Below are 25,134 nucleotides of genomic sequence, written 5' to 3'. Positions count from 1 at the left end.
GAGGCAGATTACCCGACAGCTGCTACTGTGGGTTCTTGCACCTCTCACACTGTGAGAGACAGGCTACTGGGTGAGATGGATCTTAGGTCTTATCCTGTCTGTCTATTTCTGTGTTCCTGATCTCCTGAGTAACATCATATACATCTCTAGTGCCTTCCATTCAAGGACCTTAAAGCTCTTTACAAAGAACTAACCCTCTTAGTCCCTCTGAGCATCATCACCCCATTTTACAGATAGGGAAACTGAGGCACAGAGAGGGGAGTGACTTGCCTGAGGTCACCCAGCAGGTCAGTGGCAGAGCTGGGAATAGACCCCAGGGCTCCAGAGTCCCATTCCCTAAAAACCACTAGACCATCAGTTGGCTTAAAAGCGAACTTATAAATGCAGCAACCCCAGAACACAGCCTGTAAATGTTGTTGTTGTTCATTATTTGCAATTCAGTCACACCTAGAGCAGGAACTCAGGACCCACGGCCCTTGGCGCAGTCCTGGCTTGTGCAATCTTATGTCAAAAAACAAGATGGGGAATGAGACCAACAGAACAGCGTGGTCAAGGGGGTAACAGTGAAACCAGCAAGAGTTGCACCCTGAGCTATGCAGGCTGCTTGTCACCTGCCCAGCCAGCCCCATTAGGCCCAATTTGGGGTGCACCTACCACAAGCCTCCCCCCCACCTCATGAGAATCTTTCGTTGCTTCTAAAGTGGCTTAATATTCGCAATGATCCTTTCAAAGGCACAGACCCTGTCAGCTGGGAGCATCCATGTGCCAGTCAGCTGAGACGTCTCCACATGGGGCGTGGGGGGCTTGAAAGCTCCTTCTTCCTAATGAGCCTCCTTAATCACCATCTTCCTGAGCAACGGCGGGAGGAAGTTGCTCCAGAAGAGAGAACTGCTGATCTGAGCTCGACAAGGAAGGGAGGGAGCCGAAAGCAAGAGAGATGCCTCAAAATAACTCGCCCCTCTGTATCCTTGCTCCATTCTGGGACAGAGCATGATCCACCCGGCCCCGCTTCCTGCCCTTCCCAGAGAATTATGCCCAAAGTTGGAAGGATGCTGCTGTGATGGGAGTAAGCGCTCTGAGGGTCAGTGGAAAGGGACCTTAAGGTGGACGGAAGCACCCCTTCCCTCCAAGAATCTCCCCTCCCTGTATTCAGGGAGCTTTCCCAGCCAGCGTAGAACTGGCCTACAGGCTCTATGCTGGTCCTGCTCCCTGGCCCTGATGTAGGGCAGGTTGGGGGCACAGCCAAGTGCCCTGTAACACAGCTAGTCTCTATTCTCAGGGCCTGCAGAGGGCTGTGGGAAGGGGAGTGTAAATCAGAGCAGCCCCAGGGCTTCTCTACTGGGACCAGGCAGGCTCCTCTATGTTTCAGAATACAGGGAGTGCAGTGGTGACATAAAGCTTCCCTATCTCCAGTGCAGGAACGGAGTAACTGAGGCTCAGGCTACAACAGGGCACGTTCTGTCCCTGACCTCAGATGCCCCAGGAACCTCTCTGACTCCCTCTGTTGAGTGGCAACGTCGTGTGATCCGTTCCCAATCCCAGGCATCACTGCCATGATATTCCAGAGCAGGGGAAGGCGCGGTCCTTGAGATCTCTGCATACAGCCTTTTCTGGGGGAAGCTGATTGGAGCCCCAGTGATCAGAGTGCCGGCTCACCAGGCAGTTCCCAGCACTCTGTCACCCAGGCGGTACGTGAATAGCTCAGATCTGTCGCGGGTTCTTATCCATTTGAGCGGTGAGCCCAGAGCCGGATCCAGGGTTCGGGTTCAGGGCCATCTCTGGTTTTTGCTCCGAGTTGGCTATTTACCAGTCGGAGCAGGGTTATTAGCGATTGTGGCCTGTTCCAAAGAAGAAACCCTAAGAACTATTTCAGACGGCTTCTGGTTTCCGCCCTGCTGTGTCTGTTGGCTTCCTGCCACTCCTAATCAGTTCCACGCTTGGGAGCAGCGAGGGGCCGACAGGGGGCTGGCGTGCTAATAGCGGGAGTGGAGTGAGTGCTGAGAAGTGCTGTTTGGGGGATTCTGTGAAATGAGTTGGCGAGTTCTCAGTCCGGTTCTGAACACCCAGGCGTCCAACTTACAGCAGTCACAGCTGCATTAACCGGCCCCTTGCTGATGGGCCTCAGCAAGAGAACATCCTAGCCATCTGAAACCCCGGAGTATGCCCCAAGCCATGCTGGTGGCAGGGGCACCTTCCATTGCCACGGCTGGGTGGCTAATTAAAGGCGCTCAGGGCTCTCTGCCGCAAAGGGTCAGGAACCCTAAGGGCCTTTTACAATAACACATTAGCGCTTCCCTTTACGCTGCATAGCCACCTGTCCCCTAATCAACTCCCCCCTGCCTGGCTGGGGCCTGCACATGGGATGGTTGGGGGCAGAGCAACGGCAGGGGTGAGCCGCAGGAGGCCTGGCCAAGGCAGCCCTGAGTCAAGCCAGTTTCCCGCTGTCCTAGCCCTATGCTCTTGGGGCCTGGACTGAGGCCTCGCCAACTCGTTTCACAGTATCCACTGAACAGTGTTTCTCAGCCCCTCTGGGCCTTGCAGCAGGCCCAGCTTAGGCCAGGCCTGGCTTGCACCAAGAGGGAAAACAGCCCGTGTTCCCGGACTAGAGGAGTCCCACGTCTTCTCCCCTGGTCCTGGCCCCACACTGAACCTTTCACTGTAAGCCCTTTGGGGAAGGGGCCGTCTCTTTGTTCCGGGTTTGAACAACGCCGAGCACCATCAGGGGCCCTGGCCTATGACTCCAGCGCTTCTGCAGCCGGTAATAACAGCACCACGCTGGCCCAGTGTCACTATAAGTGGGATAGGCCACCGCTGTGTGTACACATGGCTGGCTCACCGGATTCCTGCCTCCTTTGTCAGAGAGAGGGGCTTTACACAGTAGCTTCCGTCTCCTTCTCCTCCTCGGACCCGCCCGCTCTGTACACAGTCTGCCTCCCAAGACTTCGGTCGCTTGGCTACTGATCAACTCTTACATTTGGCCACTTCAGGAGAACTGCAAAGGGCCCGGCTTGTTTCTCGAGCAGCTGGTAGATGTTAGCGATGGGGCTGCTGGGGAAGGTGTAGCTAGCAAGGCTGTTGGCGCCCATGGCAACGGGTAACAACAGCGGCTGCAGGAGATGAGGTACCTCTTTAATTATTTATTCCCCCACCTCCAAACGCCACTAAAAGTCAGGCCTGGGAGGGAGAGATAACAGTGCTGCCAAGGGCATCTGGAGTTGGCTGATGTAGGGAGTGTTACCTAATGGTTAGAGCTGGTGACTCCGTGGTCTTGCTCTGTGTGGTTATGTCACTTCACTCTTCTCTTTCCCAATCTTTAATGGTCATATTAACACTTCCCTGGGATGGCTGTGAAGCTTAATTAAATGGCTGTCCGCTAGCCGCTCTGAGAACTGCTGGGTGGTACTGCAGGGCAGAGCCATACGAAAAGAAACGGAAGAGAAGGACAGTTGTTGAAATTCCTTCACCTCTTTACAGAACCCGGCTGGCTTGCCCCAAACGTGGGCAGAAGTTTAAATGTGTGTGTATTGGGGATAGCCCTTGTGCAGCTCTGCCCCCCTTTGGGATGCCCTCTGCACAGGGGATATTCCGCATACTTCAAGGCCAGGATGGCATAAAGGGGCCTCAGTGTAACAAAACCAGACCTAAGCAGGCTGCCTTGCCCCAGTGTAGACAAGATAATGGCACAGTGAAGCACTGCGCACCGGATTGCTCTGCTCCTGTCAGGCACTGGCATGACCCGCTGCTCTCCAGCAGACCCAGGTTAGGCCCTTGGGTGGCGAGGCGTTCCTGCCAGGTTTGCTTTCCACCGCGCTGGCAGGGAAATGGTGGAACAGCTGAGTTCCAGGGCAGCCAGGGAGCATCTTGACCCACACCACATTCATCTCTGGTTTCCCAACGAGCTGGACAGATGCCGCTCCCGCTGTCTAACGCACCCTCTGAGCGGAGAACTTTCGCACCAGAGGAAACTTTTGACAGCAAGTTATAAATCCAGGCAAAACGGGGGAGGGTTGGGGGGGCTTCGACGGGTATGTGAACGTGGCCCTAACAAGCGCCAGGAGGAGGAGGTGCCTGCCTGCTCTCAGCGCCTCTTTCCACATGCTGTAAGCTCTCTCTCCACGCTGACCCATAAATTATTCAAGTGCCTTTGTGCGGCTCTATGAAATATTCATCCCGCCATCAAGGGAGCGGTGGGTGGGTGTTCGGCGGGAGAAGGGGAACGGCTGACAGTTGCTCCGGTAATTGAGACCAGCATCGTCAGGAGTGGAAACAGTGCAGGTGTGCAGCGTCTGGAAGAAATGGGGGGGGGGGGGGGGGGGAAGGGGGGGGGAGGGGGGGGAGGGGCGCTTTCAGAAAAGTGAGGGGCAGAGTGGGAAATAATCAATCATCACCTCTGCTCCCTTCCCAGCTTGTGAAATGGGAGGGGGCCGGACTCAGGCTCCGAAGGGAGCCGTGCTAATAGCAGAGGCCCCTGGGAGGACAACATTGCCGGAGTTGGATGCAGCGCGGCAGATTGGCTCCCTGCACTCACCTGTATGTGTGTTTTGCCTAATCCCTTTCAAATGTCACCAGTCTCCGCTGGGTGCTGGCAGGATGACAGTGTTTTCAGATTCACAAAGCGCCCGTTTTCTGATTCGTCGCAGGGGGTTGCTTTTAAACAATCGGGGCCTGATTCGGCCCTTGCTTCCGCTGGTAGCTGCGGGAGTTATTCCTGATATGCACCACTCTTGGGGGGGAGATCGGGCTTTGTCTCCGTTACATGTACCCACAGAGGAAGGCTTGTGTCAGCATCTCAGGAGCCAGGCGGGACTGGGGGAACCATGAAGCTGTCACCGGATGTGCAGAGGTTACCATGTGCCATGTTTACGGGTGAACTGAAATGTTCGTATGCCATTGCGGTCCTGTGGTGCGCGTCCTCCCCAATGAAAGGGTTAAAACTCAGACCTGGTCTAAGTGGCTGCCACACTGCGGAGGTCAAGGGAGGCTCTTACTCCCGGGCCAGGCCCTGTGTGTTTGATCAGCCAGGGAAAGCGGATTCTGATGCTATGCGGTTTCTAGCTTAGTGTTCCGTTGGCCAGGTCGCGGCTGTCACTTGAGATCTGGGGATGGCATTTGGTGATGCTCTCTCCGCTGCACGCCCGTCAGTTAAGCTCTTATTAAAACTCAGTTTGTTTTTTCCGCCCTGAGAGTTGCCCTTGCTGCAGAGCGGCAAAACTCACTCTGCGTCAGGTGCCAACTTTGCATGTGCAAAGGAACGCGTTTGTAACTGCCCTGTGTTCAGAGCCCCTTTGTGAGAGCTGGGGAGGGGCTCTCCGTGGTTTGGGGCCGAGCGGAACAGGTACAGAAAGGATTCTGTGGGTGAACAGTGTTCACTGGATTTATCTTTGCCCACAGCTGGGTGTATCCGCTGGCTTCCCCCTACTCCCCATGGATAGTTCGAGCTTCTTGTTCTTCCCTTTAAGGCTTTGCATGAAGCCACTTCTGCTTATATCCCCACTGAGGTCTCTGGCTACTCCCTGTTGCTCTGATGATGAATCCGCTTGACCACCCGCTTCTCCCACCCTGGTCTTTGTGCCTACTTCCATGGCCACGCCTGAGACGTGGATTGCTCCAGATGCCTGGCCCTTCCTCATTCCAATCCCTCCTATCGCCAGCCCATCAGCGCTCACGTCTGGCAGTAAAACCCACTGAATCAAAGCCAAAGACATGCTTCAATGCAGGGTCATGTTGGTGGATCAGCATCAGCGAACAGATAACACGGCTCATGCCATCCAGCGAGGCCAGGAAAGCAGTTCACTCTCTGCTGTCGGTAGCAGTGGTGGCATCCTCGACGGGGAGAGAAACTGAATCCTGAATTGGGGCACAGCAGATTAAAACATGCACCCATCTTGCCTTGGAAGATCTATCTGTATATTAAGGTACTTGCCTGGTCCTCATCACCATAGTATTTGAGCACCTCACCATCTTTATTTATCCTCACAACACCCCTGTGAGGTAGGGAATTGCTATTTCCTATTGTGCATATGGAGAAACTGAGGCACGGCAGTGCTTGCAGCATGGGTAAGCATCTTGAGCTAGCTGGATAAAGATAGCAGTGCAGCTGCCCAAGTACAGTCCCACCCAGGACCCTAGGTATTGTCCCACAGAGCCAGGTTGCAATATCCACACAGACCAAGACCATGGAGTCACCGGCTCTAACCTTTAGGTAACACTCCCTACATCAGCCCTAGCCCTGGCCCCTCTGCACCCAGGCCTTTGACCCATCTACATCCTTCCTGTGACCTTTTGGTGAGTCGTGACCCACTGCTTGGGAAGCAACCCTGTCCAAAGTGACTTGGCCACAGACTTTCTGCGTGATCTTGGGCAAGCGGAGAATTGAACTTCAGTCTTCTGCATCCTAGGAGTGCAACCTAGCCACTAGCCATCCTTCCTCATGGTCACGTTGAAGTGTCAAGGCTCCCAACTGCAGGAGAGAACTCTGAGAGAACTTCAGGTGTCTGGAAGAGATGGGAAAGCAGAGACAGCTGCAGTCTTGGACGCTGCATCTTCAGCCCCTTGACCGTCACCCCATCCTTCCTCTCAACAGATGCGGAGCCTTGCTCCATTTCCCACAGTCATGTCACAGAGCGAACTGCACTTTCAGAGGCTGTTGGGGCTTTTTTTAGAGGTGTTTTCAAACTCCAGCAGAGCTGGAAGCGTGAGTGACAGGAAGGAAATCTAACTTGTGCTGGGGCAAAACTGCCTCTTCCTCTGTCGGCTGATAAAGCAGCGCCGCGGTGAACAATGGAACGAGGAGGAGGCTCTGCCTGACGGGCTCGTCTGAGCCGGAAAATGTCTCATTCGAGGGAAATCTCCAGTCACTCGTTAAACGGTAGCGTCTGCCCAATGGGAAGTGAGCCATGTTTCGGGGGGCGGGGGAGCATGTTGAGAGGATAGTAACAGATTAGCAGGAGAGAGGGGTTCGGCACGGAGGGAAGGCATATGAATTCATTCATTCATTCCCCAAGTCCGGGATGATGCTGCCAAGTCCCATTTAGAGCCCCCTGGCATGGAGTGATCCTTAGAACTGGATGAACCAGGAGCAGCACGGCTCTCTGGAGAGCTTAGACTGGCACTGGAGAGACCTGAATTCCTGGCTCTGCAGCCAGCCGGCGGGGTGACCTGAGGCAGATTGCACCCTGAGACGCAAGGGAAATGAGCAACAGAAATGAGAAGAGGTTTGGAAAATGTGACCTGTGAGGAAAGGTTGAAAAACTGGGCCTGTTTGCCAGGGCCACCAAGAGCGGGTTCAGGCCCCGGTGAAAATTTTTTTTGGCCCCCCAGCAAGGGCGGACCAGCTAAACAGGACCGACGAGGGGGGCGGGGAAGCCGGGCCTGGAATTTTTTCAGGCTCCCCAGCAAGGGCGGACCGGCTAAACAGGGCCGACGAGAGGTGGGGGAAGCTGGGCCCCCTTCCGGCCACCGGGCCCCGGTAATTTGTACTGGCTTCCCTCCCCTTCACCCCTTGTCGACCCTGCTGTTCGCTCTAGGGAAGAGAAGGCCGGGGGGGGGACGGACATGGTTAATATGTAAAAGGTTGCTATAGAGAGGACGGTGACCAATTTTCCTCTGTGTCCACCGAGGGTAGGACAAGAGGGTGTCACCTTAGTTTGCAGCAGGAGAGACAGGTTGGATATGAAGGTAAACTTCTAACTCCGAGGGTTGTTAAGCTCTGGAACAGGTGACCTAGAGGGGTGGTGGAAGTGTTTAAGAAGAGCTTGGACTAATAACCCCTGTCAGGGATGGTCTAGGTTTACTTGGTCCTGGCTCAGCGTGGAGGGGCTGGACTAGATGACTTCTCAAGGGCCCTTCCAGCCCTCCATTGTAACGATTCCATTTCTCCCCGTCTAAAGCGCTTTGAGATCTGTGGCTGAACAGAGCTATGTAAGAGCCAGGAATTGTTAAATTAATAATTCGAGGGAGTGTTGTGTGGTGTCTGTTACCATGGTTGCTTACAGGGCTGTATGGGTGTTGCAGGCTCTTTAGAGAAGGTTCCCTTTGCTGGGCATTTCCTTGTTTTTAAAGGATTGTGTGGGTGGAGGTTGTACTTGGTCAACCTCAGCTGACAAAGGTTTGGGGTGTGGGAATTTCTATTTATACGGGTGCCTTTCATGATCCCAAGGCGCTTTGCAAACTGCAGGCACACAGCAGCATTGAAATGCAGCCACCTCTGGGGTGAAGCCACCGGCAGGACGGATAAGATATCAACAGGTTGGAAGGAGCAGAAATTTTGGGCGAGGACAGGGAGGCAAAGCCTTACTCTCCCAGAAAAGACCCTGGGAAGCATAATGTTTTTGCAGAGCAGAGAGGATCACAGTTGGTAAGGTCGCATGCTCTAAAATGTGCCAGATTCATTTTGTCTTCTGTCACTTGTGTTCAGTTCTGCAGCCTGTGCTCTGCAGGAAGTCAAGCTAGATTATCAAAATGGTCCCTTTAAGAGCTCAGCGTCCGTTTGCTGTGAAAGGACAAATGGATAAGTCAGCCCCACGTCTTTTAGGCCAAGGCCTTGAGCTGTGACCAAGGATTTTGGAAGCCCCAGTTTTTTGGGGGTGCTCGGTTTGAGACACCGTAAAGGGGCCTGATTTTTCCAAAGTTCTGTGCACTTCCAGCTCCAGAGAAAGTCAGTGGGAGCTGGGGAGGCCCAGCGTGCCTCAAATTATTCCTCTCCCAAACCGGGGACTGCTCTGGAAAACTTGGGCCGTACGGTTTCTGGGTCTCAGTTCTGCCATCTGTGAAATGGGGATCAGGCCAGCATAAGGCGGCTTCCACCATAGAGAAATAGCTGCCTAGCCAACCTTCTCCCCACTGCCATCTCTCCTAAGGCAGGCGCTCCGAGCTGTCACGTCACTACGCTTGCTCGCCCAACATGGGGCGTCGGTCTTTGGAAAGATCCCTGGATGAAAAGACACTGGCAGACAGCGGAGCTGCCCTACCAGTGCCACGGCCACAGCAAAGCTAACTGCAGCCTCCCACGAGCAGGGGAAGTTAACTTTCTGAAATGCAGGTGCTAAATCATAGCCCCCGTACTGCCGCCCACGCCCCTGATCGAACGGCTCGGTTTCTCTCCCCCTTGCTTTCTCCTCTCTCGCAAGCGGCCTCTCTCGATACCAACTTATCTCTCGTCTGCCTGTCGGGCAGAAAACGAGCCTGTCCTGTTAGGAGGATGCCTGCAGCTTCAGCATTGCAGGCTGTATTTTTTCCATTTCTTTATTAGTAAAGAGAGAGCCCTCAGCTCCCGACTCATGCTGTTAAAATCAATGTTTTCACATAAAAGGAAATACTTGCAAACCTTTGTGTTTCCAAAGGGCTGTAAATAACGCGGCGTGGAACATCTTGCAACAGTACCAGTTTTAACTGCTCTATTACTGCTCACTTTAATTTATACCCTCCTTAAGCCTGGGCCAGCCTTTCCGTGAATGCCCCCTATTTGCAGGGGTTTAGAACTTGCAATGGAAAATTCCCGGTGGGCTGGAGCTCGGTGCGCTGGCTCCCACCGGCACCTTTGTCATCCGACCTGAGGCAGCTCTCCTGCTTAGCTGTATTGCTACCAGTTGAGGAACTGATTCAGAGTCACCAGTTCTATTAGTTGGACTGTTGTGCCAATGTAAACCCTAGGATGACAATGATCTTGTACCAGCAGATCGAGGGACGTGATCATTCCCCTCTATTCGGCAGTGATGAGGCCTCATCTGGAGTACTGGGTCCAGTTTTGGGCCCCACACTACAAGAAGGATGTGGAAAAATTGGAAAGAGTCCAGCGGAGGGCAACAAAAATGTTTAGGGAGCTGGAGCCACATGACTTATGAGGCGAGGCTGAAGGAGCTGGGATTATTTAGTCTGCAAAAGAGAAGAATGGGCGGGGGGGAGGGGGGATTTGATAGCAGCCTTCAGCTACCTGAAAGGGGGTTCCAAAGAGGATGGATCTAGATTGTTCTCAGTGGTGGCAGATGACAGAACAAGGAGCAATGGTCTCAAGTTGCAGTGGGGGAGGTCTAGGTTGGATATTAGGAAACACTATTTCACTAGGAGGGTGGTGAAGCACTGGAATGGGTTATCTATGGAGGTGATGGAATCTCCTTCCTTAGAGGTTTTTAAGGTCAGGCTTGACAAAGCCCTGGCTGGGATGATTTAGTTGGGGATTGGTCCTGCTTTGAGCAGAGGGTTGGACTAGATGGAGTTCCAACCCTGATATTCTATGAATGGTCTAAAGCACCTTCCACTGGATGATCTCAAAGCACTTTATAAACCTGAGCTCACTATCTTCCCCTCATGTCAAGTAGGTAAGTATTTAGTCCCAATTTACAGATGAAGAAACTGAGGCATGTTGAAATGAAGTGACTGGCCCCTGGTCACCCAAGGAATGTACGGCAGAGCTAGGAATGGAATCACGGTCCCCCTAACTCCATATTCAGTGCTTTAACCACTAGACTATGCTCCCTCCTTTAATCACAATCTCTGTTATTGTGCTACAAACAGCAGTATGCCCCATGTAGAGGTCACAGGACTAGGATGCAGGAGACCTGGTTTCAATTCCTACCACGCACCTTGTGCCACTCTGTGCCTCAGTTTCCCCATCTGTAAAATTGGGATAATGATACTGCCCTCCTTTATAAAGGGTTTGGCGATCCACAGTTTAGAGTTAGGATTTATAATCCATAGCACCTGTGTCCTCATTCCCTGCCCCTGTTTGAATGACTCCATTTCCACCGACCAGTAAAGCCATCTTAACCCCAGTTTTGATGTTACTCAAAACATTTGAGAGGTGCGTTTTCAGCAAGGGCTAGTGATTCTGGGGGCCACCTGGAGACCCCTTAAAGGGGCCTGACTTTCAGAGAGCAAGTGCCGAAAGCTTAAAGTACAAATATTAAAGAGCATGATTCCGGAGGGTAAAGGTTTGAAACTGGATTATTTAGGAAAGGGAGACACTGAAAATGCTTCAGAGCAATCGACTTATTAATGGCTTCACCCCAGTGGCCTGGATTACCTTCCCATCCCATATGATCTGTATTATCATAGTGCCTGGGGAGTGCTTCTCATTGACCAGGACTCATTTGTGCTAGGAGCTGTACAAACATATACAGCCTCTTATGTGGTGTGCCTCATATACACGCAATGGCTGAGCCCGCTGAGGCCAAAGCCCCAGAATGACTTCCCTCTCAGCAGAGCTTCCCCGAAGCCAGTGCTGTAATTTTTGTCCATCAGGTCAACGCAGTGAAACACATTTTTATTTATTGTGTTACAACAGCAGCTAGACCCTCCAACCAAGATCAAGGCCCCGTTGTGCTAGGTGCTGTAGTGGCAGTCTCTGTCTCTTACAGAGTCTTAGTCTCTTACAACCTAAACAGACAAGGGGTGGGCAAAAGGAAGGATTGTTACCCATATTTGACCAATGGGGAAACTGAGGCACTGAGCAAGTCAATGACTTGCCCGCGGTCACAGAGCTGGGACTTAAACACAGATCTCTTGAGCCAATGAAAGCGCCAAACCAAATGTGTTCAAATTCAGCGTAAACAGGTCCCACCGTATGCAAACAGTTGCATCACCAACCTGCTTCTCTTTCCCAGCTGTCCTAACATGAGAGCTTGTAGTTATCCTGGTCTGCCGTGTGTTGCTGTTCCAGGCAGGATGAAGCCCAGCACCTGTGTTGCTTCATTCACTTGTTTCAGTCTCTAACACAATCACTGGCTAAGTGGCTCGGTTTGTGTGCTTGAGTCCTAGGCAGGTCTTGTCTGTCTCTAGGTCTTTCTCTTGCCTGAATTGCTGCATTCATCTGTGTGTAGCTTTCAGCTAAGCGGATAACCTTGCTTATGAGCGCCTCACTTCTTTCTTCCTTGGCGGGTTTGCAGGAATCAAATTCCCCTCACGCAGCGCCGGTGGGGCGCGGCAGGAGAATCGGTCCCTGAGTAATGGTGAGCGCAGGTTATCATCCAGCCAGGAAACTGAATGGGTTCCAGAATCCAAACTCTGGCATAGCAGGGAGCCGGAGAAATAGAGTGCTTTGATGTACTTTGACAAACACAAAAGGAAACCAGCAGGAGTGCTGCTCTCTGGCAGGTTGCAGGGACTGAACAAAATTATATCCGCAAACGTGGCTTATAATGCTATCCGCTCTCTGGGTGCGAGCTGTGCTGTGCTAAAGGGCCGCTCACCTGCCACACGACCAACAAATGGCACGTGGGTCTCCCCCTCAAAGAAACGAGCCAGATTTTAAGGCGGGCACGTTAAAATGGGGGCTAAGTCTTATTCTGCGTAGGTAGCAATACAGATCCCAGGTGGGAAGACAGTAATGTCGGTCTAATGGGCCTTTCCAATGTACGCAGTGCATCGACCTTCCTTTGATGTTTAGGGGATTTTATTCCACAGTAATACCTAGCCACTAAATTACACCTGATCTCAGAAAGGGGGAAAGAACCCAGGAGTCTTGGGTCCTAGTCTCCTACTCTGTAAACCACGTGCCCTCCTAAAGCGGAGTACAGACCCCAGGCGTCCTGATGCTCAGTCCCTGCCTGTTCTTCCCACTAGACCCTCCTCCTATCCCAAAGCTGGAATAGAATGCAGGAGGCCAGATTCCCACCTTCCTCTGCTCTTAGCCCAAGATGCTTTTGTGTGTGTGCACACCTGGGCCAGGAGGGGAGAGATCATTACTCCAGGGCAAGGGTTGAATCACATGGTCCTGTTTTGTTTTTTCCTCCCTTCCAGAGAAGATGGACACCTTCAGCACCAAGAACTTGGTTCTGCAAGCTCAGAAAAAGCTGCTGAGCAAGATGGCCTCCAAGACCATGGCGAACATCTTCATTGATGACACCAGCAGCGAGGTTCTGGACGAGCTGTACCGGGTCACCAAGGAATTCACCCACAACCGCAAGGAGGCCCAGAAGATCATCAAGAACCTGATCAAGATCGTCATGAAGTTGGGGGTACTGTACCGCAATCGGCAGTTCAGCGCCGATGAGCTGCGGCTGATGGAGCACTTCCGCAAGAAAGTGCACACCCTGGCTATGACCGCCGTCAGCTTCTACCAGATAGACTTCACCTTTGACCGCAGGGTCATGTCCAGCGTGCTGAACGAGTGCCGCGACCTGCTCCACCAGGCTGTCAACACCCACCTGACGGCCAAGTCCCACTCCAGGATCAATCACGTCTTCAACCACTTTGCGGACTACGAGTTCCTGTCAGCGCTGTATGGACCTTCTGAACCCTACCGCACCCACCTGCAGAGGATCTGCGAAGGGGTCAACAAAATGCTGGATGAGGACAACATATGAACCAGCAAAGACAAGGCCTGAGAGCAAATGTTTGGCTCTTTGCCGGACTCTCCAGGCTGCATTCTGGTAGCCGTGAATTCAACGGCAAGATGTCTGTTGTTCTCAGTGGGGTCAGGCCTTCTCGCTCGCTCTTTCTCCACGTTGCGAAACGTCTTGCTCTTTCCTTTTTTTCTCATGAAGACCAAGGACCCTTCACTTTCTGTCTAAATGAGGTTGCAAGCTGCTGCTTGTCTTAGTAGCCGGAATCTCTTCATCTCACTTTAGCTCCCTAATGAAATTAAAATGAGACAAAGCAGCTTCCGTCTCTACCCTATTGGGGCATAACCACACCGAAGGCGGGGTTGTTTGTATGAGTGAAACTGGAGAAAATGCTCTTTTTTGCACTGGCTTGATATCTCCGCTTTGGAACCCAATCCAGTGTCTATAACCCATCAGAGGCCAAGCCCCACAGCCCATACCCACTGTATGTGAGCTCTCTGTTTAAAGGTCCTTGGTCTCACTGTATATATTTTTATCCACCAAGTGTCCTTAAACCCACAATTCAGAGTCCAAGGTGTCCTGCTGTAGCAAAACCTCTCTCACTTCTAAATCTATTTTCATTCGGGTGAGGGGGAAACCCACTACGTCTTGTGTGTAGCTTTTTTTTTTTTTTTTTTTTTTTCTTGGTTAAGATTAATTCAAGCAGAGAGCATGGAGGAGTGGTTCAGGTGTCCTGCCACTGCCAAGATGTAAGGCTGTCTATCCTGAAGTTCAACCATGCTGGCTGGGTTTAAACACAGTTTCCCTGGCCAGCGTAGAAAAGGATGAGCCATATTCTAAATGCTTTACAAATCCACGCTATGGGCTTGCACTCCTAGGCCAGGGAAAGTGCATTAGCACCTTGCAAGCAAGAATTGGGTTGTGGTGTTTACCTCACTATTGTCTCCTGGGAGGCCAAGATATGGATAGTGGGAGGATCTCACATAGGGATGGACCCTGCTTGGATGGATCACCCCACAAGTAGAGTCCTGCATGGATACAAAATTGGTATCCACATCCACAAATATGGTCTGCTTATATAAAGTGGATATCTACAGATTTGCAGGGCTATACCCACCGGGTCCCAGGCTGGGGATGGACCCTTGAATGGGGGAGAGGCTGCAATGAGGGTGGTCAGGTTTAGACACTGTTGTTGTGGTTTGAAGCTTAACACAGGTCAGGCCTAAACTAGGGGCTGGAGCAAGAAGTTGTCATGCTCCAGGTACCACTTGCCCCTCCTGACTGTTGCCCAATGGGTATTTTGGGCCAGTTACGGAGGCAGCCTCTCCCTTCTGACTGAGAATGGTGGAGCATTATTTTCTGTCCATGTTCCTTTTCCATAGGGGAAAAGAGGAGACTGTATTTTCAAACCAAATAGCAAATGTGCACTTTCCTCCTCCTCTGAAATCCGAACTGAATTTCTCTGTCGTCACCCTCTCCGGCTGATTATATCAATGTAATTGTTTAGATTTGGTCCTCTGGGACTTTCCCTAGTATGTCGTAGGTTGGAAACAACGTCTTAGATTCCAATAAATTAAAAAAAAAAAATGTAGCCCTGGTGAATAAATAAAGTTGTATCTTCCACCTGAGCACAGTACAGGGTTTGGTTACCAATTCTGTAAGTAACCTGGGTGCATTGCTGGCAGACCTCGCTTTGCTTTTGCTTTTTAAGCAGAAGTACTAGCCTAAGACCTCTCCTTTGCCTTTTTGGCACCAGGGTTCTGCCCAGGAAAGCGGAGATGCAGAACTATGATCCAGCACCTAGAGGTGCTGGGGCACCCAGAGATCCTACCCACGTTCATGTGAGTGGAGAGCATTTAACCCCGTGCAGGGCTGGGCCTCTGGGGAGCAGGAGCTCAGATTAGGCACTTCTTGTGTCCCCTCTGACAGCCCCCGCTATTTAGAATGTGTGCGACTCTGAACCACAGCCCTGCTCACTAATCCCAATCTTTTACCTAGCGCCTTTCAAAGTGCTTTCCAAAGGACATCAGTAGCATTGTCTCCATTTTATGGATAGGGAAACCGAGGCACAGAACTGGGAGGTGAATTGTCCAAGGTCACCAACTGAGCTGGGAACAGAACCCAGCTCTCCTGAGTCGCAGGCAAGTGTTCTGTTCGCTAAGCCACACTGTTTCCAGTTCAGGACGATGGTGCTCCAGCCCTTAACCATCCACTTTTGTCCACAGAGCAGGTACAAGGTGGGCAGTGGCTGGACAAGCTTCCCTCTCCCCCCACCTCAACCCTGATCGGGAGGGGCCGTTTCTAGAGGGTGAGAAGGTAGTTGGGTCTTCACCCCCTGCTAACTTGGTGCCAGGAGGGGTCAATTGTGGTCATCACCTATTTAGTGGGAATTAGCCCCGAGACCAGTTTGTTGGGCGTAGGCCATTGCACCACCATCAGTTAGGTGATTCCATAATCCCATTGGCCAGCCATTCGAGCCATCCAGCCACCCTTCTTTTAAATAAAGTTTGATGGCTTTACTCTACTGCCACCATTCAACCAGGGGCCGGCCTTCAAAGGCGAATGAGAACACTTGAGCCGGGGGTGTTCGTTCCCCTTCGGCACACAAACCCAAGTGCTGTGGTCTGCAGCCGCGTTACCAGAGGGCCGGGGCCGTGCCCCGGATAAAGCCGCTCTTTGGCTTCTCACTCTTTTAAGAATGAACTGAAAGGCAGGGTGTGAACGAGAGCGCGGTCTGAACCGGATGCCACCCTCCAGGGCCTGTCTTCAGCTCTCTGATCTCTGCATTGTGCTTGGAAAATGGTCCTTTAAGCAGAGCAACTGTTTCACAAAGGCAGCCTTGCCTTATCTCGGTGACTTCCTTGGGCCTCCTATTCCGAGGGCTGTCTCCAGCGCAGCAGCTCGCTAATGCTAGCCCTGTAGATTTAGAGCAGTGTGGTATCAGAATAAACACCTTTTCTGCTGCTGGTTTGAGGCACTGATACATTTCAGGCTTTTAAAATTGCAAAGCCCCAGCCTCCTGTGTTTAATTTGGCTTATTCTGAACTATCTCAGCTAATTTAATTGTGCAAGGCAGCTGGGGATGCAGGGGAAAGGAGTGGCTACAGGTGCGTGACTAAGAAAGCCCAGCGGCATGGTGTGTACGGCAGCTCTTCGCCTCTGGGGCTCGCAGTTGTAAAAGTTTGCAAGCGGAGGTTTAATCTGTATTACTTTACCATCCTGCGCCTGTCAATCTGTGCTGACGAGAAGCCCAGGCCTGGAACAGCCTGTCGATAGCCAGCTGGCGTCTTGGCAGATGTGCCGAGAGAAACCGAAGCGGAACCGGTCTGATTGATGCGGCAGCAAAGGGCTGGAACGCTGACAGAAAAATGCTTTACTGCTCTATTCTCAGCACCATTTGAGATTATGTGGAACATCTCTGTGGGGAAAAGTTCTCTGGACTCGGCAAGAGTCCTCAATCATGAGTCACTGGTACGACAGTGCATGATGTAGCATACCTCAGAACTCACCAGGAACGTGTCTATATAGCAACTGTACAAGGAGGGTCCCTCAGAGATGGGTCTTGCCTGGAACTTCCCTTTTTCCCTCACTCGACCTCCCCAAAAATCTTCCTCTTTCTGTCTTTATGAGAGCTATGAGTTCTCAGCATCTCCGGAAATCCAGTAGGCTTCTAAAAATCTCAGTACAAGGCACAACAGACTTCCGAAAAACACGTGGACTCTACAGAGTGTAGGTTAACCAGTCCCTAACTACTGTCCAACACACAAGTGACCCAGCAACAGCTACTGGGAGAATGGGACAAACTCATAGATTTAGTGTTGTCTTTGCACCATGGCTGGGGACTACACTAGATGATGAAATGTCTGATACAGCTTCTGGCAGGAGGATGGATTCAATGTTGCAACAGATCCTTTGCATCCTTAACTTCTAGGTTCCTCAAGCATAGGCCATGGGTTATCTCCCTGAAGTGGCCTTTGTCTTATGACATGTCAACCTCCCAACCAAGGAGACCCAGTCTGAGGATTTGCAGGTGTCTGCTGATTGGATGTCAAACTGAAGAGCAAAAGCTATTCCACATTCCGGGCTCCCAATCATAGAGACGGTAAGAAGCTGGAACAGCCAGAGTGACCAGTCTAAGCGAACTTGGAGACAAGATGCTTTGCTTTATTTTATTTTTTTATATACAGATGAAGGGAATTCTGGATTCCTTCACAGTTATTAGACTAAATAAGAAAATCACTTCAGTATATACGAAAATAGTCCCGGAACTGTATTGAATAATGGATGCCTCATTGGATGGATTTCTGTGTGGTATCAGAATAAACCAGGCCTGTGTGGACCCCACAGTTCTGCTTTTCTTATGCCAAGGTGCCAAATTCTGATCTGGGCAATAGGGCAGAGTTTCCTCCTCAGCTCACCAAATGCTGCTCGGCGGTGACTATTTACCAGATAGGACAGTGAATGGGTTTGGCCGGTTCCGTGCCCCCTCCTACTACCCGTTTAATGGGTTCTTCCTGTCACGCTTCTGGGCAGAAACCCTATTCCCTCTCCAGAGACTAGAGAGTTAACTACTTTCCTTTAGCAAACCTTGTTAAAATCCTGCTCCTTATCTTTCCGCATTGCTCTGCTTAGCAAGGAAGATAAGGAGACACAGCTAGAGGAGAGCTTTACCCTATTCAGCTGATCACTGAAGCAGAAAGCAGGCAACAGAATGGCTGGCTACAGATCAAGAATCTCAGAGGAAGTCTCCAGCTGCAAAGGCTTCCAGCATCTCAGGCACCTGGTTACTCTGACACAAGACAGAGGGTATCTGTCTTAACACCGCCGAGTCCAGTTCAGAGCGGACCCCAATATACTTCTATGTGGGAAACAGGAAAGAACACCCTAGACAACCAGCAATTAAGAAAAAGTCCCCTTTATCCGCCACGCTACTCCAGCCGAGAGACAAGCCCCTTCCCTAGGTCCCCGGATCACAACTCGTCATGGGGCGTTTTCGCTACAATCACTAGTTTGGACAGTTCGGAACGGAACTTCCCTTCTTTGTGAGCCACTAGAATGAGAGAAAACACAACAGGGAGTAAATGGACGATGAAGCATCAACTATGAGAACCGCCGGTTCCTTCCAAGAGCTCGAGAGGGCAAATCAAAAACTGAACTGCACCGATCACCTACATGTGGAGTGTATTTGCAGCGTTTCTCAAATGCAGCCACCGTGGCGGGGCAGAGTGGGGGGCAAGCTCTGGTCCCAGGGCTTTGGGCTCCCCCGACCCACCGCCATAGCCCCTGGCCCCCGCTGCCTCAACCCCTCCATCCAGGGCTTAATTTGTCTCCAGGCTTGACAGGGCTGAGTAAGTCTGCTGTGAAAAGCGATACTTGTATGCTTGTTAATATCACTTTTCACAACAGACTTACTAGCTGGCAATAAATAGATTGTAATCCAAATCATTGTAATTACTTGTTTTACCTAAAGCTAATTAAGTGTTTTTAGGAAAAAGTGTGAGCGCGGCCACCAGGAAGGGTTGGTGACCACACTCTGAGGCCACCAAAATATTTGGCCGGAGAACCCCCCACCTTAGAGGCTTATTAATAAAGTCATTGTCCCCCCTGCACATACATAGTGTGGTAACACCTGTGGGATCCAGGAAGGGTTCAGGGCCCCATTTTGTTAGGTGCCGTACAGCCAAGCACGAAAAAGTCAGTTCCTACCCCAACGAGCTCACAATCCACGGTTACCATTAATACACCACCTGTGATTCGGAATCATCCAGGGCACAGGTGCCTTTCTATCCATCCCCTATTAGACTGCCAAGCTCCAGACATGGATCAAAATATACCACAACCATCCACCTGGGTAGTGTATGTAGTTTTTCCATACTTCTGTTGCACATTTGCATCTAGTCTAAATGCCCATTTCCCCAGGATATACAGAGATCTCTCTCTCATGTTGGATAAGTGACCTCATCTCCCTCACGAGTCACCCTCTGCTCTTTAGATAGCTACATACCTGTGGTTTCGGTGATTTCAAATTCCTCCGCCTTTAAGGGGACGTCGCTCTGTCCACCCGTCGCAGCTTGGGACTGAAATGGGAAAGAAGAATTTTTACCCTGTGAGCTAATCCAGAGAGCTTCCATGTTAAACAAAATAATCATCTGGCTCTACTGCCAAAGATCGCTTTGGCTCCTGTAGCTTGTAACAACTGGGGTCAAGGGATTAAATCAGCAAAGGAAATTTAGAGGCCAATCTCTGGGAATTTATCCTAGTTCCTCTTAACTTTATTTCCCTGGGGAGGTGCTGGGAAGGCTCATCATTTGAGACGTTTAGAACTGGATAGGGCAAAGCGTTGCAGAATAGCATGCAGGGGGACAATTCTGCACTGGCCAGGAGTACGGTTTGAGGAATGGACTGGACCATGGGGGTCATAAAGAGGTTCCATGGGGTTATAAGCTCCCTTCCTTTTTTAATGGCTACATAAAACGGAGGAGGAGGGGAAAATTTTGTTTCTGTTGGAACATGGGGTTCCAGTATAGAAGAAGCTGTGAACAACAGAACTAAAAAGTCTTTTCTCTCTCATTTCTGTGGTTCTCTAGAAACCTTTTGTATCTTTTAACGGGTCCAACAGAGGCTTTACACACTGCACAATGAATGACCGGATGGATTGGGCCACAGCTCCCCTCCCCATGCATCCCATAGCAGCATTGCTTCAGAACTGCTGACAAGAGTAGCAACTGGTGTCCATAAAGCCAGCAACCGGTCAAAAACTTTCAGGGGGCAGGTACTGTATGCTGCACAAGGGTCCCTTTTTAGCCACGTTTCTGGCCAGAACCACACTTTAATTCAGTGCACAACAGAGCAATGATTTCATTGCACACATTTTATAGTACAGCTGTCTGATCGTTCTGATGTACAGCCCGTCTCCCATATGCCCATTCAAAGTAAGCAGCTGGGACTTACATAAGCCATGCCATACTCTATCTTTGCTCCTTTCACTTCAGCTTTAAACTGGGTAAAGAAGAGATAAGACTTTCCTTGGGGCCTGAAAAGGAAGAGCAAAATCTTTGACTTTGAAAGAGGGAAAAGGTTATCCAGAAGGCACAGAACAGGAGCGCGCTGCCGGCCCGGCGATTAGAACATCACTGCCACTCAGGGAAATAGGGAACTGAATTTCGTCCCATGGCTTGCCCAGCTAGCAGGGGTGGAAGCATTACAGACATCGCACTCAGCTGAGGGAGGAGGTGACGTGTATCTCTCTTACTGGCCAACAGGGGTGGGAAGAAATGCTCTGAAAGGAAGCAGGTCTCTGCTGGGGGCTGGATGTCCCTGTTGTGAACTGGCCCAGCACAAGAAAGGACAGAGGTGCAGTGAGTACATGCGTAGGAATAGCTCAGTGGTTTGAGCATTGGCCTGCTAAACCCAGGGTTGTGAGTTCAATCCTTGAGGGGGCCACTTAGGGATCTGGGGCAAAATCAGTACTTGGTCTTGCTAATGAAAGGCAGGGGGCTGGACTCGACCTTTCCCTTCCAGCTCTAGGAGATAGGATAGGTAGTGATCACAGGGTGTACTGTTCCTTCAGGAATGTACCAGGGTTGTGAGGGCTGGACTCAATGACCTTTCTGGGTCCCTTCCAGCTCTAGGAGATAGAATATCTCCATACCGCACCTTTCTCCTGTACTTCCACCTAGTGAGGAAAGGCTGGGGGACGGCAGGGTTTACAAACTGCTGCCAGGCTAAGGAGGCTGCCGGAAGCCTGAAGATTCCTTTGGGGGCAAAAGCCCCCTAATAATGTGCACAAGGGTTTAGCCTGAATCCAGCTAGGCTCATCTGTTACCAGGGACTCCAAGTTAGGGAAAGGGGAAATACCACCTAGCATGAAAATGTGCGATGGTTTATCTCCACCCTGAATCCTGGCTGCCAACTAAGTCTGAGGGCTTGTCTACACTTTAACACTTCAGTGTAGGCCCTACCTATGCTGATTGTAGGGGTTCTCCTACTGGGCACTTCTCTGAGAGGTGGTACCTAGGTCGAAAGAATTCTTCCAGCGGCCTAGCGCTGTCTGCACTGGGGGTTAGGTCAGCATAGCTAGGTCACGATGGGATGTCGATTTTTCACCCCCTGAGCGCTGTAGCTGGGTCGACCTGGCTTTTTAGTGGAGACCAGGCCTCAGCGCAGAAGATCCCAGTTGCAGCATGAGGAGGGACAAGCCACCGAACGAAGAAAAGAAAAGAGTTAAAACGGACCCCTACCAGAACCAAACATGTTACCAAATGACCCAAAAGCCTCAGACCTCTGCAGGAGAGTGCAAAGTGGGAAAGAGTCTACCAAACAGAGAGGCTCTCTGGAGAACTGAATACTGAGAGCAGAGGGGATTCAAGGGACCAGGTACAGAGAACAAGGCATAATTTTAAAAGGATTCCACACACCTCCACACTGAACAGGAGAAGAGTTTGTTGTCTTCACTGACTCCAATGCTCATCTGCCATTGCTGTGGAGAGAAAAGGTCTGAACAGTAAATCTCGGTAGCATTTACAGTCATGCCCAAAGCAATGGTGCTAGCTACACACATCACAAGCCTCCCCCGCAACAACTGACACTCCCGGGGAGGGATCTCATGAGAAAGACCAAGACTGGAAACTTAATGTCACATTCTTCACATTGTGGCTTTATTGCATGAGGAGGGAAAGCTTGAGAAGGGCAGAACATGATTCTCAAATGAAGGGCAGTGCTTAATTTGTGCCAGGGCTTGCTTGAGCCCCGGCACCTCTGGGCTTGGCCGTTCAGAGCCCCAACACCTCTGGGCTTGCTGCATCAGTTATGAAAGTAAAAAAATTGACAAATTTTGCGTTGACAAACGGTGTTTTGTTAAAACCGCACATACACAATTAAACACCGTTTGCCACTTAATTACCCGTGGCTCTTTTTAATAGCTTCACTTCTAGCGGGTGGAATACAGGGGAACCCTTTCCTTTAGCTCCGCTTCTTGTCAGTACCAACGAAAGGGTGGAGCAGCAGCGGCCCCCTACCTCACCCTAGAAAAGCCATAACCCCATTCATGCTACAGGGGCTGACCCTTCTCCAGAGGAAACTGCCACAAGAATTTAAAGTCATTTTGTTCTGTTTGTACAGCAATGGGGCCGTGATCCACGTCTGGGCCTCCTACGTACTACTGCAATAGAAGTAATGATAAAGTCTTCAAGCCTCTTTAAGAACAGAAAGCCTGTGGTTGTTTGCACATAGATTTCCCCAGCACCAGTAAGGGGTTGGAAAATACCACGCTCTTCTAGAGAGAGTTTCTGCCCCATGCCCTCAAAAGCAAAACTAACTACAAAGCTATATAAACATTACAGATATCCAGGACTTGCTAAACACAGCCTTATTGTAGCACACAAAGACTTCATCCACAGATGAGGCTGACACAGGTGATTCTTTTGCAGACATGCAGTGTTTCCAACTCTCATGATGTTTGTTTGATCTTTTAAAGCCCCAGCTCCTTGAGTCAGGGGATTACAAAAGACTCTTGGCCTTTTTAAAAAAAGGCCAAATTTCTAGCCCTGGTGGTTGTGGAGAAAAGCTTGAATACACGAATCCTAAAGGCGCAACAATCAGAAGGCAGTGGAAAAGACGCAAGATTTATTAATTTAAGTCAATAATTATTTTTGCAGGGGGGCTGCTCAAGATGTTTAAACACTTTGGGTTGCTGTGATAGAAACAGAGGTCTTTCTGGATATAGAAATTATCTTATAAAGAGGGATGCAATTGTTCCTTATTCTTACACTGCAAGATCTAGGAATCTAAATACACTAATGTTCTCCAGAGCCCCAGAAAAATGGTGAACAAAGTAATTAGCTACAGTCATTCTACAGACAGACCTCTTGAGAGGTTTCTTATTCTACTTCCTTGAAGCCTCTGCACCTGTGTTTCTTAAGTGAAGTGTTCAAATAACTCACCTCATTGGTCCCTCCCTGAGACGCGTATGTGAATGTGCAGGTGTACTCCCCCTTGAAAACAGCAGAGAAAAGTCAGTAGTTTTTCTAAAAAAAGATATGCTATGGTACTAGCTATTAGTTGAGCATAAGCAATTTGCTTGGCATTGTACAGAACATATGCAACTTGGAGAAGCTAGGGGGAATTTAGGTTCTGATTTGCCAAAAGCCCTTAAATTTTCTCTCCAAGCATGAGAAAATGGTGAAGTATTCACACTTCCCCCAGAACGTGGCTATAATATCTTGTTTCCTCTATGCACAGGATCAAGTTTAGTTGGGTTAGTACCCAAGCAGGGGCCTTGCTGCAAGCTGCCTTGAGTCGGGTTGCCAACTTTCTAATCACACAAAACCGAACAAACCTTCCTCGCCGCCCGCTCGCTCCATCCCCCCTCCCTCTGTTGCTCACTCTTCCCCACCCTCACTCACTTTCACCAGGGTGGGGTGGGGGGTTGGAGTATGGGAGGGCTCTGGCTGGGGGTGCAGGCTTTGGGGTGGGGCCAGAGATGAGGGGTTTGGGGTGCAGAAGGGGGCTCCGGGCTGGGGTAGGGGTGCAGGAGGGTGTGAGGGTGTGGGCTCTAGGGTGGAATTGGGGATGAGGGGTTTGGGGTGCAGGAGGGGGTGAAGGTTCCAGCTGGGGGTGGGGACAGGGATGAGGGGTTTGGGGTGCAGGAGGGTGTGGGTTCCCAGCAGCATTTATCGCAGCTCCGGGGAAGCAGCCACCAGGTTCCTGTGGCCTCTAGACACATGGGTGGCCACTCCAGGCAGCTCTGCCTTTGTGCCTGCAGGTGCCATGCCCCCGCTGCTCCCATTGGTCACGGTTCCCAGCCAATGGGAGCTGCGGAGCTGGCCCTGGGGACAAGGGCAGCGTGCAGAGCCTCCCGGGCCACACCAGTACCTAGGGGACGCAGGGACCTGGCAACCGCTTCCGGGAGCGGCGCAGAGCCAGGGCAGGTAGAAAGCCTGCCTTAGCCCCGGGCCTCTGCCGCGCCACCAACCGGACTTTTAACAGAGTCGAAAACCAAACACCTGGCAACCCTTAGCCTTGAGGCTGCACTTGATTGGTGTGGTCCTTCCCCCATACAGCATCCAGTTCAGCTTGGCAACGCTGCTGCAGTGGGAGTCCTGCAGGCTGGGGGCCAGTCTCTGCAGGGCTCGGAGGGGACACTTGGGGGTAGGGGTCATTGGGGGGTGGCAGGGGTCTAGTCACAGACACGCAGGGGTGGGGGGTGCGGAGGGACTCATTGGATGCCTCTGTCCTGAGAACCTGGGGGGCCCACAGGACAGGCCTTTGGCAGGCGATGGGTGTGTACTGGGGGGGACGGGGGGGCTCCCTCTTCCTAATGAAAGGGGGTTACACATGAACACCCCCAAAAAAACACTGGGGAGGGGCCCATGGAGCGACCCCCCTCTACAGCAACTCGGGGGGGGCTCCAGACTGAAGCAAGGGGGAGGGGCTACAGGCCCGATGCCCCGCCCCCCGGCTCAGGACTGCCCCACCCAACCCCCTCAGCCTGCCCCCGCCGGGAGCCACTTGGCCGGAAGCGGCCCGGACCCGGCCACATTGAGACCCACCCCGTTTCCCAGTTCCGCGTCATCCTCCAACCCGCCCTGGCTCTCAGCCAATCAAAGTGGCGGGATGTTTGAGCGACGTGCGGCTCAGCCAATCAGGGAGTCGTGCCATACACCTCCCCCCCTCACCAGGCTCCGGGAGAAGGAATGGACCATCCCGCCGGGCCGCACGTCGAACTCGGCCGTGCTGGGCCCCTCTTCGGCCGTGGCGAACAGGAGGAGAACGGGGACTAGCCCAGCCCAGAGCCGCCAGGCGCCTACTCCACTGGGCGCCGCCATCTTGGAAGAGATGCCTCCCTACGGCGAGC

At 51.5% G+C, this 25,134-nt stretch overlaps 2 protein-coding genes across 5 annotated transcripts; one reads left to right on the top strand and one right to left on the bottom strand.

Moving 5' to 3' along the window:
• The first annotated feature begins 751 nt into the window (after window positions 1–751).
• On the top strand, window positions 752–14,908 carry TNFAIP8L1 (TNF alpha induced protein 8 like 1). 4 transcript variants are annotated; one of them, XM_034755139.1, is made up of 2 exons: window positions 752–1,081; window positions 12,736–14,908. In XM_034755139.1, exons 1-2 carry the CDS (start codon window positions 991–993, stop codon window positions 13,299–13,301), a joined length of 657 nt encoding a protein of 218 aa, XP_034611030.1. In that variant the 5' UTR covers window positions 752–990; the 3' UTR covers window positions 13,302–14,908. The 4 variants fall into 4 exon arrangements, with proteins under 4 accessions (XP_034611030.1, XP_034611033.1, XP_034611031.1 ...); XM_034755142.1 differs by lacking the exon at window positions 752–1,081 and adding an exon at window positions 1,403–1,688; XM_034755140.1 differs by lacking the exon at window positions 752–1,081 and adding an exon at window positions 6,450–6,868.
• A 2,515-nt stretch (window positions 14,909–17,423) lies between these two features.
• MYDGF (myeloid derived growth factor) lies at window positions 17,424–25,134 on the bottom strand. The gene is made up of 6 exons (XM_034755143.1): window positions 24,956–25,134; window positions 23,222–23,272; window positions 21,698–21,759; window positions 20,232–20,313; window positions 19,285–19,357; window positions 17,424–18,330 (listed from the first exon to the last, which is right to left on the bottom strand). The coding sequence occupies exons 1-6, from the start codon at window positions 25,103–25,105 to the stop codon at window positions 18,251–18,253; spliced, it is 498 nt and encodes a 165-aa protein (XP_034611034.1). The 5' UTR covers window positions 25,106–25,134; the 3' UTR covers window positions 17,424–18,250.

The sequence above is a fragment of the Trachemys scripta genome, chromosome 22 (genome assembly GCF_013100865.1).
Source record: "Trachemys scripta elegans isolate TJP31775 chromosome 22, CAS_Tse_1.0, whole genome shotgun sequence".
NCBI classification, from domain to species: Eukaryota; Metazoa; Chordata; order Testudines; family Emydidae; genus Trachemys; species Trachemys scripta.
The sequence above is the reverse complement of the archived record's forward strand: the minus strand, read 5'-3'. Positions and strand labels throughout refer to the sequence as shown.